The sequence below is a fragment of the Theropithecus gelada genome, chromosome 2 (genome assembly GCF_003255815.1).
Source record: "Theropithecus gelada isolate Dixy chromosome 2, Tgel_1.0, whole genome shotgun sequence".
Taxonomy (NCBI): domain Eukaryota; kingdom Metazoa; phylum Chordata; class Mammalia; order Primates; family Cercopithecidae; genus Theropithecus; species Theropithecus gelada.
In genome coordinates, this window is record NC_037669.1 from 180,092,491 (window position 1) to 180,107,405 (window position 14,915).

General features: G+C 38.8%; 1 protein-coding gene across 8 annotated transcripts in view; it reads right to left on the reverse strand.

Annotated features, from left to right (window-relative positions):
• CLASP2 (cytoplasmic linker associated protein 2) overlaps nucleotides 1–14,915 on the reverse strand; it is a 223,624-nt gene that overhangs the window by 19,334 nt on the left and 189,375 nt on the right. For all 8 annotated transcript variants that reach the window (XM_025375041.1, XM_025375040.1, XM_025375039.1 and 5 more), the window contains 2 exons: nucleotides 3,432–3,625; nucleotides 2,176–2,304 (listed from right to left, as the gene is read on the reverse strand). In XM_025375041.1, coding sequence (XP_025230826.1) covers nucleotides 2,176–2,304; nucleotides 3,432–3,625 — 323 coding nt within the window. The remainder of the gene's footprint in view (nucleotides 1–2,175; nucleotides 2,305–3,431; nucleotides 3,626–14,915) is intronic.

Consider the following 14,915-nt stretch of genomic DNA (forward strand, 5'->3'; position numbering starts at 1 on the left):
GAATATATATTATGGATATTAGTACCTTATCAGATACATGTCTGCAAAATTTTTCTCCCATTCTATGAGTTGTCTTTTCACTTTCAGGATAATGTCCTTTGAAAGACAGAAAATATTTTCTTTGATTTTTTTATTTATTTTATTTTTATTTTTGAGACAAGTCTTGCTCTGTCACCCAGACTGGAATGCAGTGGCATGATCTTGGCTCACTGCAGCCTCCACCTCCCAGGTTCAAGCAATTCTCCTGCCTCAGCCTCCCAAATAGATGGGATTAGATGTATCCACCATGACACCTGGCTAATTTTTGTATTTTTAGTGAAGATGGGGTTTTGTCATGTTGGCCAGGCTGGTCTCGAACTCCTGACCTCAAGTGATCCACCTGCCTCGGCCTCCCAAAGTGTTGGAATAACAGGCGTAAGCCATCATGCCCGGCCAAATTTGTTTTAAAAGTGTTACCTCTAGCTGACCACTAAGCTAATAAAGCACAAAAGTATTTAATTTTGAAGAAGTCCAAATTATCTTTTTTGTTGTTGCTGGTTGCTTCTGCTTTTAGTTATATTATGAAATCACTGCCTAATTCAAAGTAATAAAGATTTATACCTCTGCTTTCTTTGGAGAGGTTTATAGCTTTAGCTCTTGCATTTGGCTCTGATTCATTTTATCTCGTTTCTATTTTAACCTTCCTTTTTTGATCTGTCTTTTGCTTCTGTCTTGGTTCTACCAGAGATACTTAATGCTATTTCTCAGTTGCTTTCTCTTAGATATATAGTCCTTACAGAACTAAAAGTAGAACTACCATTTGATCCAGCAATTCCACTACTGGGTATCTACCTAGAAAAAAAGAAGTCATGATATGAAAAAGGTACTTGCACACAGGTGTTTATAGCAGCACAATTTGCAATTGCAAAAATATGGAAAAAGCCCAAATGCCCATCAATCAATGAATGAAGAAATTTTGTTTGTATATATATACACACACACACACACACACACACACACACACACACACCATGGAATACTACTCAGCCATAGAAATGAAGGAAATAATGGCATTCGCAGAAACCTGGATGGAATTGGTGACCTTTAATTCTAAGTGAAGTAACTCAGGAATGGAAAACCAAACATCATACGTTCTCATTCATAAATGGGAGCTAGGCTACAAGGGTGCAAAGGTATAAAATGATACAATGGACTCTGGGGACTTGGGGGAAAGAGTGGGAGCAGGATGAGGGATAAAAGACTACACATTGGGTATAGTGTACACTGCACAGGTGATGGATGCACCAAAATCTCAGAAATCACCACTAAATAACTTATTCATATAACCAAACACCATGTTGCTCAAAAAATCTATTGAAATAAAAAAAATGTAGTCCCTATTTGAACTTTTTTTTCTAATTCTTTCTGAGATTATAATACAAATCCTCATAGTTATCTAATCAATGTCACTGGTGAAGAAGGGGAGAGAGATATCATGACTACCAAGTACTATGAAACAGGTTCATGGAACTCTTCCATGAAAGCTGTCCTCACTACTTTGGTGAATAAACTTGTAGCAGATAAATAGCTCCTCTAGGCAATTTATCGCTTAAAAATAACAACGACCTGCTTGGGCAAAATGGTGAAACTTCATCTCTATAAAAAATACCAAAAATTAGCCAGGTGTGCTGGTGCATGCCTGCAGTCCCAGCTACTCAGGAAGCTGAGGTGGGAGGATCGCTGGAACCAGGAGGCTGAGGCTGCAGGGAGCTGTGATCACACCACTGCACTCCAGCCTGGGCAAAAGAGTGAGACTCTGACTCAACAAACGAACAACCAACGCCCCCAAAACCATGATTTCTTATCTTCATTAGTTATTTTAAAAAATCAAATTCTTATTGCTAAATGAAAAGTGAAAACAAGATTGCTAAACTCTAAGTAGAAAACTCAAAGTGAAGGAGAAAACGAAATTAAATAAAATATTTCCTAGAGCTGGCCTATTTTAGGTGAAAGGCCATGATATCACTGTTTAATTCATTTAACAGAAAAAAATATGCTTGCTTCTTGATCAGGTATTACCCTGAATGTCAAGGCAAATGTTCAAGAAAATCATTAATAAGGCTACATTTTATACAATGTTTACATGTTTCATGAAATAAAATAATGAAATAATAATTTAACCTCCAGGTAACTTACCTCCTTATGAGGATCTTTATGTGCTTCCAATGTTTTCATGACAGTCAATTCTGCATAGTTTTTAAATCTTGCTGGTTGATGCCTTAGGATTTCTCTTAAAACCTTTAACGCCAAAGCCCTGATTGTAGGCTAAGAAGAAACATTTAAATGTTTTTAATATTTTGGGTTGTAGATAATCTTTAACATTTTCAATTTTTTTTTTTGAGACAGAGTCTCGCTCTGTTGCCCAGGCTGGGGTGCAGTGGCCGGATCTCAGCTCACTGCAAGCTCCACCTCCCGGGTTTACGCCATTCTCCTGCCTCAGCCTCCCAAGTAGGTGGGACTACAGGTGCCCGCCACCTCGCCCGGCTAGTTTTTTGTATTTTTTAGTAGAGACGGGGTTTCACCATGTTAGCCAGGATGGTCTCAATCTCCTGACCTCATGATCTGCCCGTCTCGGCCTCTCAAACTGCTGGGATTACAGGCTTGAGCCACCGCGCCCAGCCAACATTTTCAATTTTTGTAACTTAAGGGTCTTAATAATGGGGGAGGAGTTGCAGACAACTGCATAAAGTATGCGTTATACTACATAATTAAGTTTTCTTATCTCTAGTTGAAAATTTATATTACACTTACTGTATTTGCAAGAAATCAACAACTACATTCAGACTATAAAAAGGAGTTTTGGAGCTGGGCATGGTGGCTCATGCCAGTAATCCCAGCTTTTTGGAAGGCTGAAGCAGGTGGATCACTTGAGGTCAGGAGTTCGAGGCCAGCCTGGCCAACATGGTGAAACCCTGTCTCTACCAAAAATACAAAATTAGCCAGGGGTGGTGGCACGTGCCTATAATCCCAGCTACTCAGGAGGCTGAGGCAGAAGAATCGCTGGAGGCTGCGAGGCGGAGGTTGCAGTGAGCTGGGATCACACCACTGCATTCCAGCCTGGGCTTGAGAATGAGATTACTTCTCAATAAATAAATAAATAAATAAATAAAAAGTTGCTCCTGAGCAACTAATCTAAATATGTAAAACAAGTAACATGTACTTTTCTATAAGAATTCAGCCTGCAACCTTTCATTTTTCCTGTTGTTAATTGTTCAAAATTGTTGAGCTACTTGGTTTAGAAGAAAAAGTACTTCCTAGTGAAAAGTTCATGCAGAAAGAAGCAGCAGAAGAGACTCATGCTTCCAATTTCTAAATCCGTGTAGCACTGGATTAACAGGCAATCTAAAAGAGACAGAAAGGACAGGCTACTGTTTACACATTTTGCCATTTACCTCTTTATCTCCAAGGGTTTCAAGCAATAAAAGCAATATTGTTTTGAAGTGTTCATCCCAAACACTAAAAGATTCTTCCTGTGTCAGTTTCATAAGTTCATAGAGGGCGATTTTTCTTTCTTCTACACGCTCATTATGGTTAGACAGCTCCTTCAACAACTCTGCAACTAGGTCAGAATGGTCTAGGGAAAGATCTGTCAAAAGGACATGATATTACTTCTGTAACTTTATAGGGTGATTCTCACAAGTATGGGGATAACAACTTTATATGATGAAACACAGATAAAACCATTATGTTTGCGGTAAAAAAGACAAAGAAAAAAAGACTTAAGTAATTTTCTTTTCAATTTTGTCATTCCCAAAACACTGGTGCTATCATAAAACTTTGTGTAATAAAAATCCACAAAAGTGAGACCAGTATAATGAACCCTTATACACCCATCACCCAGATTTAACAGTTTTTAAGATTTTACCATTCTTACAGCATCTTTGTCCTCCCTTCCCTTTTATCTGAAGTATTTCTAGCAAATCCCATATATGTCATTTCCTCTTTATATACCTCAGTATGTATTTCTATGGTTTCATGCCAGGAGGCTTAAATGGTTTTTAGTGATGATAAAAACGACCACTAGATTTAGGTAGTGACAATCTAATCCCACTATTGTAAACTTCTTCATAAATCACCCCCTTTTTTTCTGAGACAGGGTTTCACTTTGTCGCCAAGGCTGGAGTATAGTGGTGTGATCATGGCTCATTGCAGTCTCCACCTCCCAGGCTCAATTGATCCTCCCAACTTAGCCTCCTGAGTAGGTGGAACTACAGGTGTGTACCTACACATCCAGCTAATTTTTGTGTTTTTTGTAGAGAAGGGGTCTCACCATGTTGTCCAGGCCAGTCTGGAATTCCTGGGCTCAAGTATCTACTGGCCTCCCAAAGAGTTGGGATTGTAGGCATGAGCCACCATGCGCAGACTATCAATGGTTTTGGCCACTGATTGTTGTTGAATCACTTATTTTAATACAAGTTAAAAATGGAGATTATCTAATCATACCACTCCTTCCATGGGGTAGAATTCTTCTGTAGAGAATAACTTTATCAACTAGACCTATTCTGATTATCCTGAAATACAATTCGATAGAAAAGGCAGAATAGATTCTTAATATAGTTCTCTTTAAATTTTAGCATTGAGTTAGGCCCAGCGGTTACCAAGGAGTTTTTATTTGTTTTTGCCTTCTTTTTACAAGCACAATTACAAACTCATGGATTTTATAACCATGAAAAGTCACTGCTTGTTTTTAAACAAGTTATCAGACAGTGCTTTAAACCATTTTTGTAGGAATAACAGTTAAATCTAAGAATTCACATTTGAACGTCACAAAATACCAGGGTTCTTCTTAAAATTTTTTGATGATCAAATACATGATAAATTCAGCCCTTGAGAGCAGGTAGTGCCCTGGACTTGTGCCATAGACTAATTTCCTTCCCATCTCTCTGGAATGAAACAACCATAGAGCACGCTGCAGACCAATGTATCACTATTGTTGGTTTTAACAAGAACTACTGCAGCAGGATGAATGTATCTCTATAAATCCCACAAAAAATCACTTCCGGAAAGCTGTAAGTTAACAGATTTTGGAAGATGTTAAAGGATCATTCTAAGAGTGTCTTTTATTTCAGCTGGATGTATGGGATTCACAAGAAAATGCTTTTCACAGGTAGTCAGTTATCTTTTCCATGAAAGTAAGCTTTGTAATTACTCTAGCAGATAATTAGAAATGACCTGATATATAATGATCTGGACAGATGACTGGCAGAAAAATAATTTCTTCCAGAGAAAGCACCTAGATTGCTATAAAACTGAATTATCTGTATCATACTAATGAGATAATCCAAAGGTGCTGAATCTTTCCTCTTCTGACAGACAGCAGCACCATGGTCAAGTGAAAAGAACACAGGCTTTGTAGTCTCATTAAATCTCTGCCTCTTATACTCTGTGATTGGAGCAGTTTCCTAATTACTGCCGAGGTGCAGTTTTATTATCAGTAAAATGGGAAAACAGCATCTGCCTCCTAGGGTCATGGTGAGCACTTGGGCCTAGAATACAGTAAGCTCATTAATGTTAATTCTCCTGTGTCCTTCTGACAAATATTGAAACAATTACAATCCTGATAATATTTTTGTGGCAGTGCTCAAGAAGTACGAAATAGTCTTTCAGCTTGGCAAACGTTTATATGAATCTTTCCTGAATAACTGCACTATCGTCACTAGAGGTAGTATTCTAGAACATTATAGTTCCTAGTAAGCTTAACAAAGGTTATCAGTGGCTTTTTCTGGACTTGTTAACTTTGATAAATGTGTGTGCCTGATTGTAATGTGGGCAGAAACACTGGGTGAGAGACATATCAGATATTCAAATAATCTCCTTTTATGGAAATTCTGACTTGAACAAAATTATCCTTTGCCAAATTTTAGATTTTAAAAATAAAAAAAGGAGGGGAAACTGCATGGGGGAGGAGAATAAAAGAAAAATCAGAACAGAAATAGAGAACAATTTTAAAAAGAATAATGTTAACAATGTTCATAATAAAATAATGTCAAACAGGGTCTTCTTCATCTCAACATTAAAAATGAAAATAGACAATAAATGAAAACAACTGCCATACAAAGCATGGGACTACTACTGCTGTAGTTTTTTTTCTTTTTTCTTTTCTTTGTACTACTGTAGTTTAGCTGAGGGCTTATCCATCTTCAAAGAATGTTTACTCAACATAAAATGGCTGCCTATGTTTCAGAAGTAAATCACACATTAGACTATGATGAAATAGTGTTCTCAAGTTCAAAAACACTATACCCAATTTAGATTTCCATAAAGTCTTCCTTTACCAAATATAAAATATATGATCCTTAGTAAATGAGAAGATAATTAGGGAATAAGGGAGTGATCCTGACAAACTGTCATAATTTTGGCTTTATGATATTTTTGATATGTTGTCTCTCTCTCTCTCTCTTTTTTTCTTTTTTTCTGCAACAGAGTCTTGCTCTGTCACCCAGGCTGGAGTGCAGTGGCGTGATCTCGGCTCACAGCAACCTCCATCTCCAAGGTTCAAGCCATTCTCGTGCCTCAGCCTCCCAAGTAGCTGGAATTACAGGCATGCGCCACCACGCCCAGCTAATTTTTGTTAGAAATGGGGTTTCACCATATTGGCCAGGCTAGTCTCGAACTCCTCACCTCGGGTGATCCACCTGCCTCGGCCTCCCAAAGTGTTGGGATTACAGGCGTAAGGCACCGCAGCTGGCCGATATATTGTCTCTTGACATGAGAAGATGGTAAAAGTAATCAAAGAAATGCAAAGGATAATTTTTAAAAAGTTACCAAAATTATAAATGACCAGGCATCAGGACAGATTCCCAAACAAACTATAAGAAGGGTATCCACTGATGAATGTATCAGCTTTAAGCCCAGACAGGTAGGAAGGGCGTCCACATAGAGTGGTAATCAAGTGTAAGCTGTTGGATCCAAAGTGAAATAAGAAGGGCATTCACGGTTTTGAGTGAGGATGGAATGGCAAAGCCTAGCAGGATGAGGAGTAGATCTGTGCAAGTAAGGAGGTAGTAGCAGAGGCAGCAGAAAAATTGGTAGCAGAAAAAATGGTTGCATACAGAGGACTGATCAAATCAGTAAATATATTAAAGACAACGTAAGCTAGGTTTCTCACTGTCAGAAAAGTGGGTTATCAATCTGGAAATTAGAATTTCCTTGGTGCGAGAATGGAATTGGAACTACTGGTGTAAAAACATGGTTTTTGATAGATATGGAAACAGAAATGTAAATCTCTAAACACACACACATTCCCTAGCTCTGACCACTGAGAGGTCTAGGGAGCAGTGACATCCCACTAACAGTGAGTACATCTAGAGTCCAGATCTTAGCCTGTAAAAACCATCTTTCCTTAATAGGAACGATGGATCCTTGGAGAAATGACTGATTCCAGGACTGAAGCAGGGATAGTACAACAGTACCAGAATGCAAGGATGGGGACATGTCAAAAGAACAACAAAAGCCGGCTTGAATGGAATCCTGTTGGTCAAATCAAGGGCAATTTGAGCTTCAAAATAAATAAATAATGATCGTTATAATGGGAAACGATGAGTCTATACTGTTACAAATATGTATGTCAATTTTCCCAAATAAATTTTCTAGAATACAAAATAAAAAATTTCCTAAATAAATGAATTCAAGTTTAAAGATGAACAGAATATGTAACCTGTTTAAAAATATTAGTGTCTTCTGATAACACACTTATTAATTACAAAGAGAAAAAGTAACTCCACAGTAAGGAAGTCTGGTAAGCCCCACCATAATCAAGAGATCAAAGTTAACATCACCAGTGATGGAGCACAGTGAAACCATGTGTTACTAGAAAGGGTGCAATGAAAAGAATGCACCATCGCTTCTGCAATACTGATGCTGAGAATGTATAACCTCATTCTAATCATGAGAAAACATCAGACAAAACTACATTCAGAGAAATGCTACAAAACAACTTCAAAAGTGTCATGGTCATGAGAGCTAAGGAAAGACTGAACACTGGAGGAGAACACTGACGGAGACGTGATGATTAAATGCAATGTGTGATTCTGAAATGGATCCTTTAGCTGTAAGATATTATTGAGATTCTGGGAAGATGGTAGATTAGAAAGCACCAGGACTCTGTCTCCTCACCCAGACAACAGGATCTGTCTGATGTAACTATTTTGGAACTCTAGTCTACTGAAGGCTTGTAACTTCTAGGGAAAGTTTTGGATGGTAAAACGTGGCTAATTTCTATCAATTTCGGCTCTCAGTACAGTAGCAACTACCCATCCCCCACTACCAGCCCCAGCCCCTTGGCAGGCAGCTGTGCACTTGTTGCTGGAGCAGCTTGCACAGAGCTTGTGGGAATCAGGGCATGAAAAAAGAACCTTATTCTGTGAATACTGAGGATCTGTGTACTGTTAACTGCTGCTTTTTTTTTTCTTCTAAAGACCCTTTCCAAGTCCTAGTCACTGCTGCTTCTAATAACAGAGGTACAAAGAGGCAGGCAGCCATTATTGTTGCACCTTTCCTCACTATTGCAAGCCCTTCCCCCTCTAGCTAAAGTAACTTCCAGGGGCTTAAAGGTCCTGCCCCTCCTATTACATTTTTCTCTTTTTCCTTGTTGGGAGCCAGACATTACAGACCAGGATATTCAAAAACAACTGCATATACATGGAGAGTTAGAAAGTGACAATGGATGCCCAGAAAAAGATACAGGCTCAGAAAGGATCTGAGAAGACTTTAAGTTTATACCTCAGGCTGAGGCTGATCTTTGGCATAGAGAAAGCCTGCAACAATCAAAACCAGAAACAACAAGCAAAAATAACAAAAGCCAACAATCTCTGGGGTATTGAGAGCATCTGATTTCCAATGTAACCACATTATTAGATTCAAATATTCAGTTTTCGACAAAAAAATCACAAGGCATACGAAGAACCAGGATAGTACAGCATACTCAAAGGAAAAATAAACAGAAACTGCCCTTGAAAAAGATCTGATGGCAGATCTACTAGACAAAGACTTTAAAATACCTGTCTTGGCCGGGTGCGGTGGCTGAAGCCTGTAATCCCAGCACTTTGGGAGGCCGAGACGGGTAGATCACGAGGTCAGGAGATCGAGACCATCCTGGCTAACACGGTGAAACCCTGTCTCTACTAAAAAATACAAAAAACTAGCCGGGCGAGGTGGCGGGCGCCTGTAGTCCCAGCTACTTGGGAGGCTGAGGCAGGAGAATGGCGTGAACCCAGGAGGTGGAGCTTGCAGTGAGCTGAGATCCAGCCACTGCACTCCAGCCTGGGCAACAGAGCAAGACTCAAAAACAAAACAGAGCAAGTCTCAAAAACAAAAAAACAAAAAAACCTGTCTTAAAGATGCTCTAAGAAGTTAAGATGTATATAAATTTATGAAAATAATGTATGAACAAAATGGAAATATCAGTAAAGAGACAGGAAACCTAAAAAGAAACCAAAAAGAAATTCTGGAATTAGGAAGTATGGTAACTGAAATAAAAAATTCACTAGTGTAATTACTTAATAAACATATTTGAGCAGGCAAAAGAATTAGTAAGCAGAGTCTCAAGGATATGTGAGACATCATCAAGTGAACAAATCTACTCATTGTGGGAGTATCAGAAGAGAATAGAGAGAAAAAAAATTTGAAAAAATAATGGCTGAAAACCTCCAAAATTTGATCAAAGACATGAACATAAACATGTAAGAAGTTCAATGAATTCCATGTAAAATGAACTCAAAGAAAGCCCCATCAAGACACATGATAATTTTCAAAAGGCAAAGACAGAATCTTGCAAGCAGCAACAGATAAGTGACCAGTGACACAAAAAGGACCCTCAGTAAGATTATCAGCAGATTTCTCATTAGAAATGTTGGAGGTTAGAAGGTAGTAGGCTGATATATTCAAAGTGCTAAAAGAAAAAAACTGTTAACCAAGAATCCTATATCTGTCAAAACTGTCCTTCAAAAGCGAGGGAGAAATTAAAAGTACACTAGACAGTAACTTGAAACCATATGAAGAAACACATCTCAATAAAGGTAAATATATACATGGGCAATTATAAAAACTACTATTATTGTAATAACAGAACGTAACTCCACTTTTTGTTTTCTACATAATCTAATAGACTAATATAGTAAAAGTTTATATTTCTGGAGACAATTGTACAAAAACGTAATTTTATAATGTCAACAACTGAAAAGGGTGGGGCCAGAGCTGGAAAAACACAGAGTTTTTGTATGTTATTGAAATTAAACTGGCATACATTTAAAGTAGCATTATAAATTTAGGATATTAAATGTAACCCCCATGGAAACAACCAAGAAAACAGCTATAAAATATACACTAAAGGAAATAAGAAACTTAAACATTTCACTACAAAACAACTAAACACAAAAGTAGTAATGTAAAAAGTGACAAGCTATAAGGGGTACAGAAAACAAATAGCAACATGACAGAAGTAAGTCCTTTCTTATCAGTAATTACTTTAAATGTAAATGAATTAAATCACGCAGTCAAAAGACAGAGATTAGCAGAATGGATAAAAAAGGATAGAAAGATATTCTATCCTTTTGCAAATAGTAATTACTATTACTATTTACATGGTATATCAACAGTAATAGTAATAGGTAATCAATAAGTAATAGTCGGAGAGCAGGGGTGGCTATACTAATGCCAGACAAAATAGGCTGGGTGTGGCGGTGCATGCCTGTAATACCAGCACTTTGTGAGGCCAAGGGAAGCAGATCACTTAAGCCCAGGAGTTTAAGACCAGACCAGGCAACACAGCGAAACCCCATCTCTACTAAAAATACAAACAATTAGCCAGGCGTGGTGGCATGTGCCTGTAATCCCAGCTACTAGGGAGGCTGAGGTGGGAGAATCACCTGAGCCCAGGAAGTTGAGGCTGCAGTAAGCCAAGAGCCACTGCATTCCAGCCTGGGCAATGAAAGTGAGATCCTTAGGAAAAAAAAAAAAAAATCAGACAAAATAGACCTTAAGTGAAAAAAAGGTTACAAGAGATAAAGAATGAGGACATTATATATTAAAAAGATTCAATTATGCATCAAGAATAGGTAACAACTATAAACATGTATGCAGCTAATGACAGATCATCAAAATATATGAAGCAAAAACTGACAGAACTTAAAGGAAAAATAATTTTACAATAATAGGTGGACTCTCACTCTCAATAATGGATAGAACAAAGAGACAGAAATAAGAAAACAGAGGACTTAATACAATAAAACAACTACATCCAACAGACATATATGGTGCACACAAGACATTTTTCAATATAGGTTATATGTTGGGGCACAAAGTAAGTTTCAGCAGATTTTAAACTATGGATATAATACACAGTATCTTCTCCCACCACATGAAGCTACAAATCAGTAACAGGAGTAAAACTGGAAAATTCACAAGTTTGAGGAAATTAAACAACACACTCTTAATGGATCAAAGAAGAAATTAGAGAACCTAGACAGACAACTGAATAAAAACAACTACATACCAAGACTTATAGGAGAGAGTGAAAACAGTGCTAAGGGGAAAATTTATAGCTATAAATGTGTTAATTTAAAACTAAGAAAGGATAAAGGGGCAAGATGGCCGACTAGAAGTAGCTAGTGTGCATGGCTCTCACAGAGAGGAAGGGAAAGGGTCAGTAAACACACCTTCAACTCAAACATCCAGGTGCTCGCAAAGGGACTAATCAAGGAAACAACCTGACCCACAGAGAACAAAGAAAAGTAAGACAGGACAACAGCCCACTAGAGAGCAACACGGAGCCAGGGGAACCTCCCCTGCCTAGGAAAGCGGTGAGTGAATATGTGACCCCAGGGAACCATGCTTCTCCCACCGATCTCTGCAACCCTCAGGTCAGGAGATCTCCTTGTGCACCCACTCCACCAGCCTTCAGTCTGTCAGAACTATGTGGAGTCTTGGCAGTGGAGCCACTCAGGCATGTGTGGAGACCCTGGAGCCTTACACACTCGGGCTTTCAAACAAAGGTAGCTACAGCTCCGGCAAAGTGAGAGTTTAGACCCCCGTACATAGCCTTAGGAAAGAGGCTGAATCCAGGGGACTGAGCAGTGATAGCCTGCAGGCCCCATTTCCACAGCACCTCACAAGATAAGACCCACTGGCTTGGAATTCCAGACAGCCACCGGTAGAGGCACCGCACCTCCCTAAGAAGGAGCCGGGAGGGGCGGGCTGCCATCTTTGCTGTTTGGGTGACTTGGCTGATCCAGCCTTCTGGCTTTATAGAGTTTGAGCTGACCAGGGGGCAGAAGGGATTCCCCCAGCATAGATGCTCTACCAAAGCGTGGTCAGGTTGCTGCTGCTGCTTTTTAAAAAAAATTATAGCTGGGATAACAGGTGTGCCCCACCACACCCAGCTAATTTTTGTATTTTTAGTAGAGATAGGTTTTTACCATGTTTGCCAGGCTGTTCTTGAACTCCTGGTGTCAAGTGATCTGCCTGCCTTGGCCTCCCAAAGTGCTCAGATGTCATAATACACAGAGACTCAAAATAAAGGTATGGAGGAAAATCTACCAACCAAATGCAAAACAAAAAATCAGGGGTTGCAATCTAATTTCAGACAGAAGAGATTTTGAACCGACAAAGATCAAAGAAGACAAAGTAGGACATTCCATAATGGAAAAGGGTTCAATTCAACAAGGAGACCTAAGTATCCTAAACATATATGCACCCAACACAGGAGCACAGATTCATAAAGCAAATTCTTAGAGATCTACAAAGAGACATAGATTCCCACACAATAACAGCAGGAGACTTCAACATTCCACTGATAGTATTAGACAGATCATCGAGGCAGAAAATTAACAAAAATATTCAGGACCTAAACTCACCATTGGACCAAATGGATCTGACAGACCTTTATAGAACTCTCCACCCTGAACCAACAGAATATACATTCTTCTTATCATCGCATGGCACATACTCTAAAATGGCCCACATAATTGGATATAAAACAATCCTCAAGAAATGTAAAAGAACCAAAATCATACCAGACACAAGTTTGGACCACAGCACAATAAAAATAGAAGTCAAGACTATGAAAATTGCTAAAAACCATGCAATTATATGGAATTAAACAACATGCCCCTGAATGACTTTTGGGTAAATAATGAAATTAAGGCAGAAATCAAGAAGTTCTTTGAAAACAATGAGAACAAAGATACAAGACTTTGAGATACAGCTTTGGCAGTGTTAAGAGGTAAATTCATAGCACTAAACGCCAATATCAAAAAGTTAGATCTCAAAATAACAATCTAACTTCATAACTGAAAGAATTAGAGAAGGAAGAACAAATTAACCTCAATGTTAGCAGAAGATGAGAAATAAAAATCAGAGCTGAAATGAAATAAATTGAGACACAAAACATTCAAAAGATCAATGAATTCAGGAGTTGTTTTTGAAAAAAGTTAATAAAATAGGCCACTAGCTAGACTAACAAAGAAGGAGAGAAGATCAAAATAAACACAATTAGAAATGATAAAGGGAATGTTACTACTGACCGCACAGAAATAAAACAACCATCAGAAACTACTACAAACACCTCTATGCATACAAACTAGAAAACCTAGAAGAGACAGATAAATTCCTGGACATACACACCCTCCCAAAACTGATGCAGGAAGAAACTGACTCCCTGAACAGACCAATAACAAGCTCCAAAATTGAATCAGTAATAGATAGCATACGAATAATAATAATAATTTTAAAAAGCCTGGGATCTGATGAATTCACAGCTGAATTCTACCAGATGTACAAATAAAAGCTGGTACCATTCCTACAGAAACGATTCCAAAAAAGTGAGGAGGAAAGACTTCTTCACAACTCATTTTGAGGCCAGCATCACAGAACAATACCAAAACCTGCCAGAGTCTGGGTACGGTGGCTCACACCTGTAACCCTAGCGCTTTGGGAAACTGAGGCAGGCAGATCACCTGAGGTCAGGAGTTTGAGATCAGCCTGGCCAACATGGTTAAAACCCATCTCTACTAAAAATACAAAAAATTAGCCAGGTGTGGTGGCATGCACCTGTAATCCTACCTATTCGGGAGGCTGAGGCAGCAGAATTGCTTGAACCCAGGAGGTGGAGGTTGTAGTGAGCCAAGATCACACCACTGTCCTCCAGCCTGGGTGAAGGAGTCAGACTGTCTCAAAACAAAACAAAACAAAACAAAAAACCACAACAACAACAAAAAGAAAACTTCAGGCCAGTATCCTTGATGAACATCAATGTAAGATCCTTAAGAAAATACTGGCAAACCGAATCCAGCAGGACATCAAAAAGCTAATCCACCATGATCATGTAGGTCTCATCCCTGGATGCAAGGCTGGCTCAACATACATAAATCAATATATGTGATTCATCACATAAACAGAACTAAAGACAAAAACCACATGATTATTTCAACAGACACAAAAAAGACTTGATAAAATTCAACACTGCTTCATGTTAAAACTCTCAATAAACTAGGTATTGAAGGAACATACCTCAAAATAATAAGAGCCATATATGACAAACTCACAGCAGCCAACATTAGTCAAAGCTGGAAGCAGTCCCCTTGAAAAATGGCACAAGACAAGGATGCCCTCTCTCAACACTTCTATTAAACATAGTTTTGGAAGTCCTAGCCAGAGCAATCAGGCAAGAGAAAGAAATAAAGGGCATCTAGGTTGGGCATGGTGGCTCACACCTGTAATCCCAGCATTTTGGGATGCTGAGGTGGGTGGATCACTTGAGGTCAGGAGTTCAAGACCAGCCTGGCCAACATGGTGAAACCCCATCTCTACTAAAAATACAAAATTAGCCTGGAGTGGTGGCGTGTGCCTGCAGACCCAGCTACTTGGGAAGCTGAGACAGG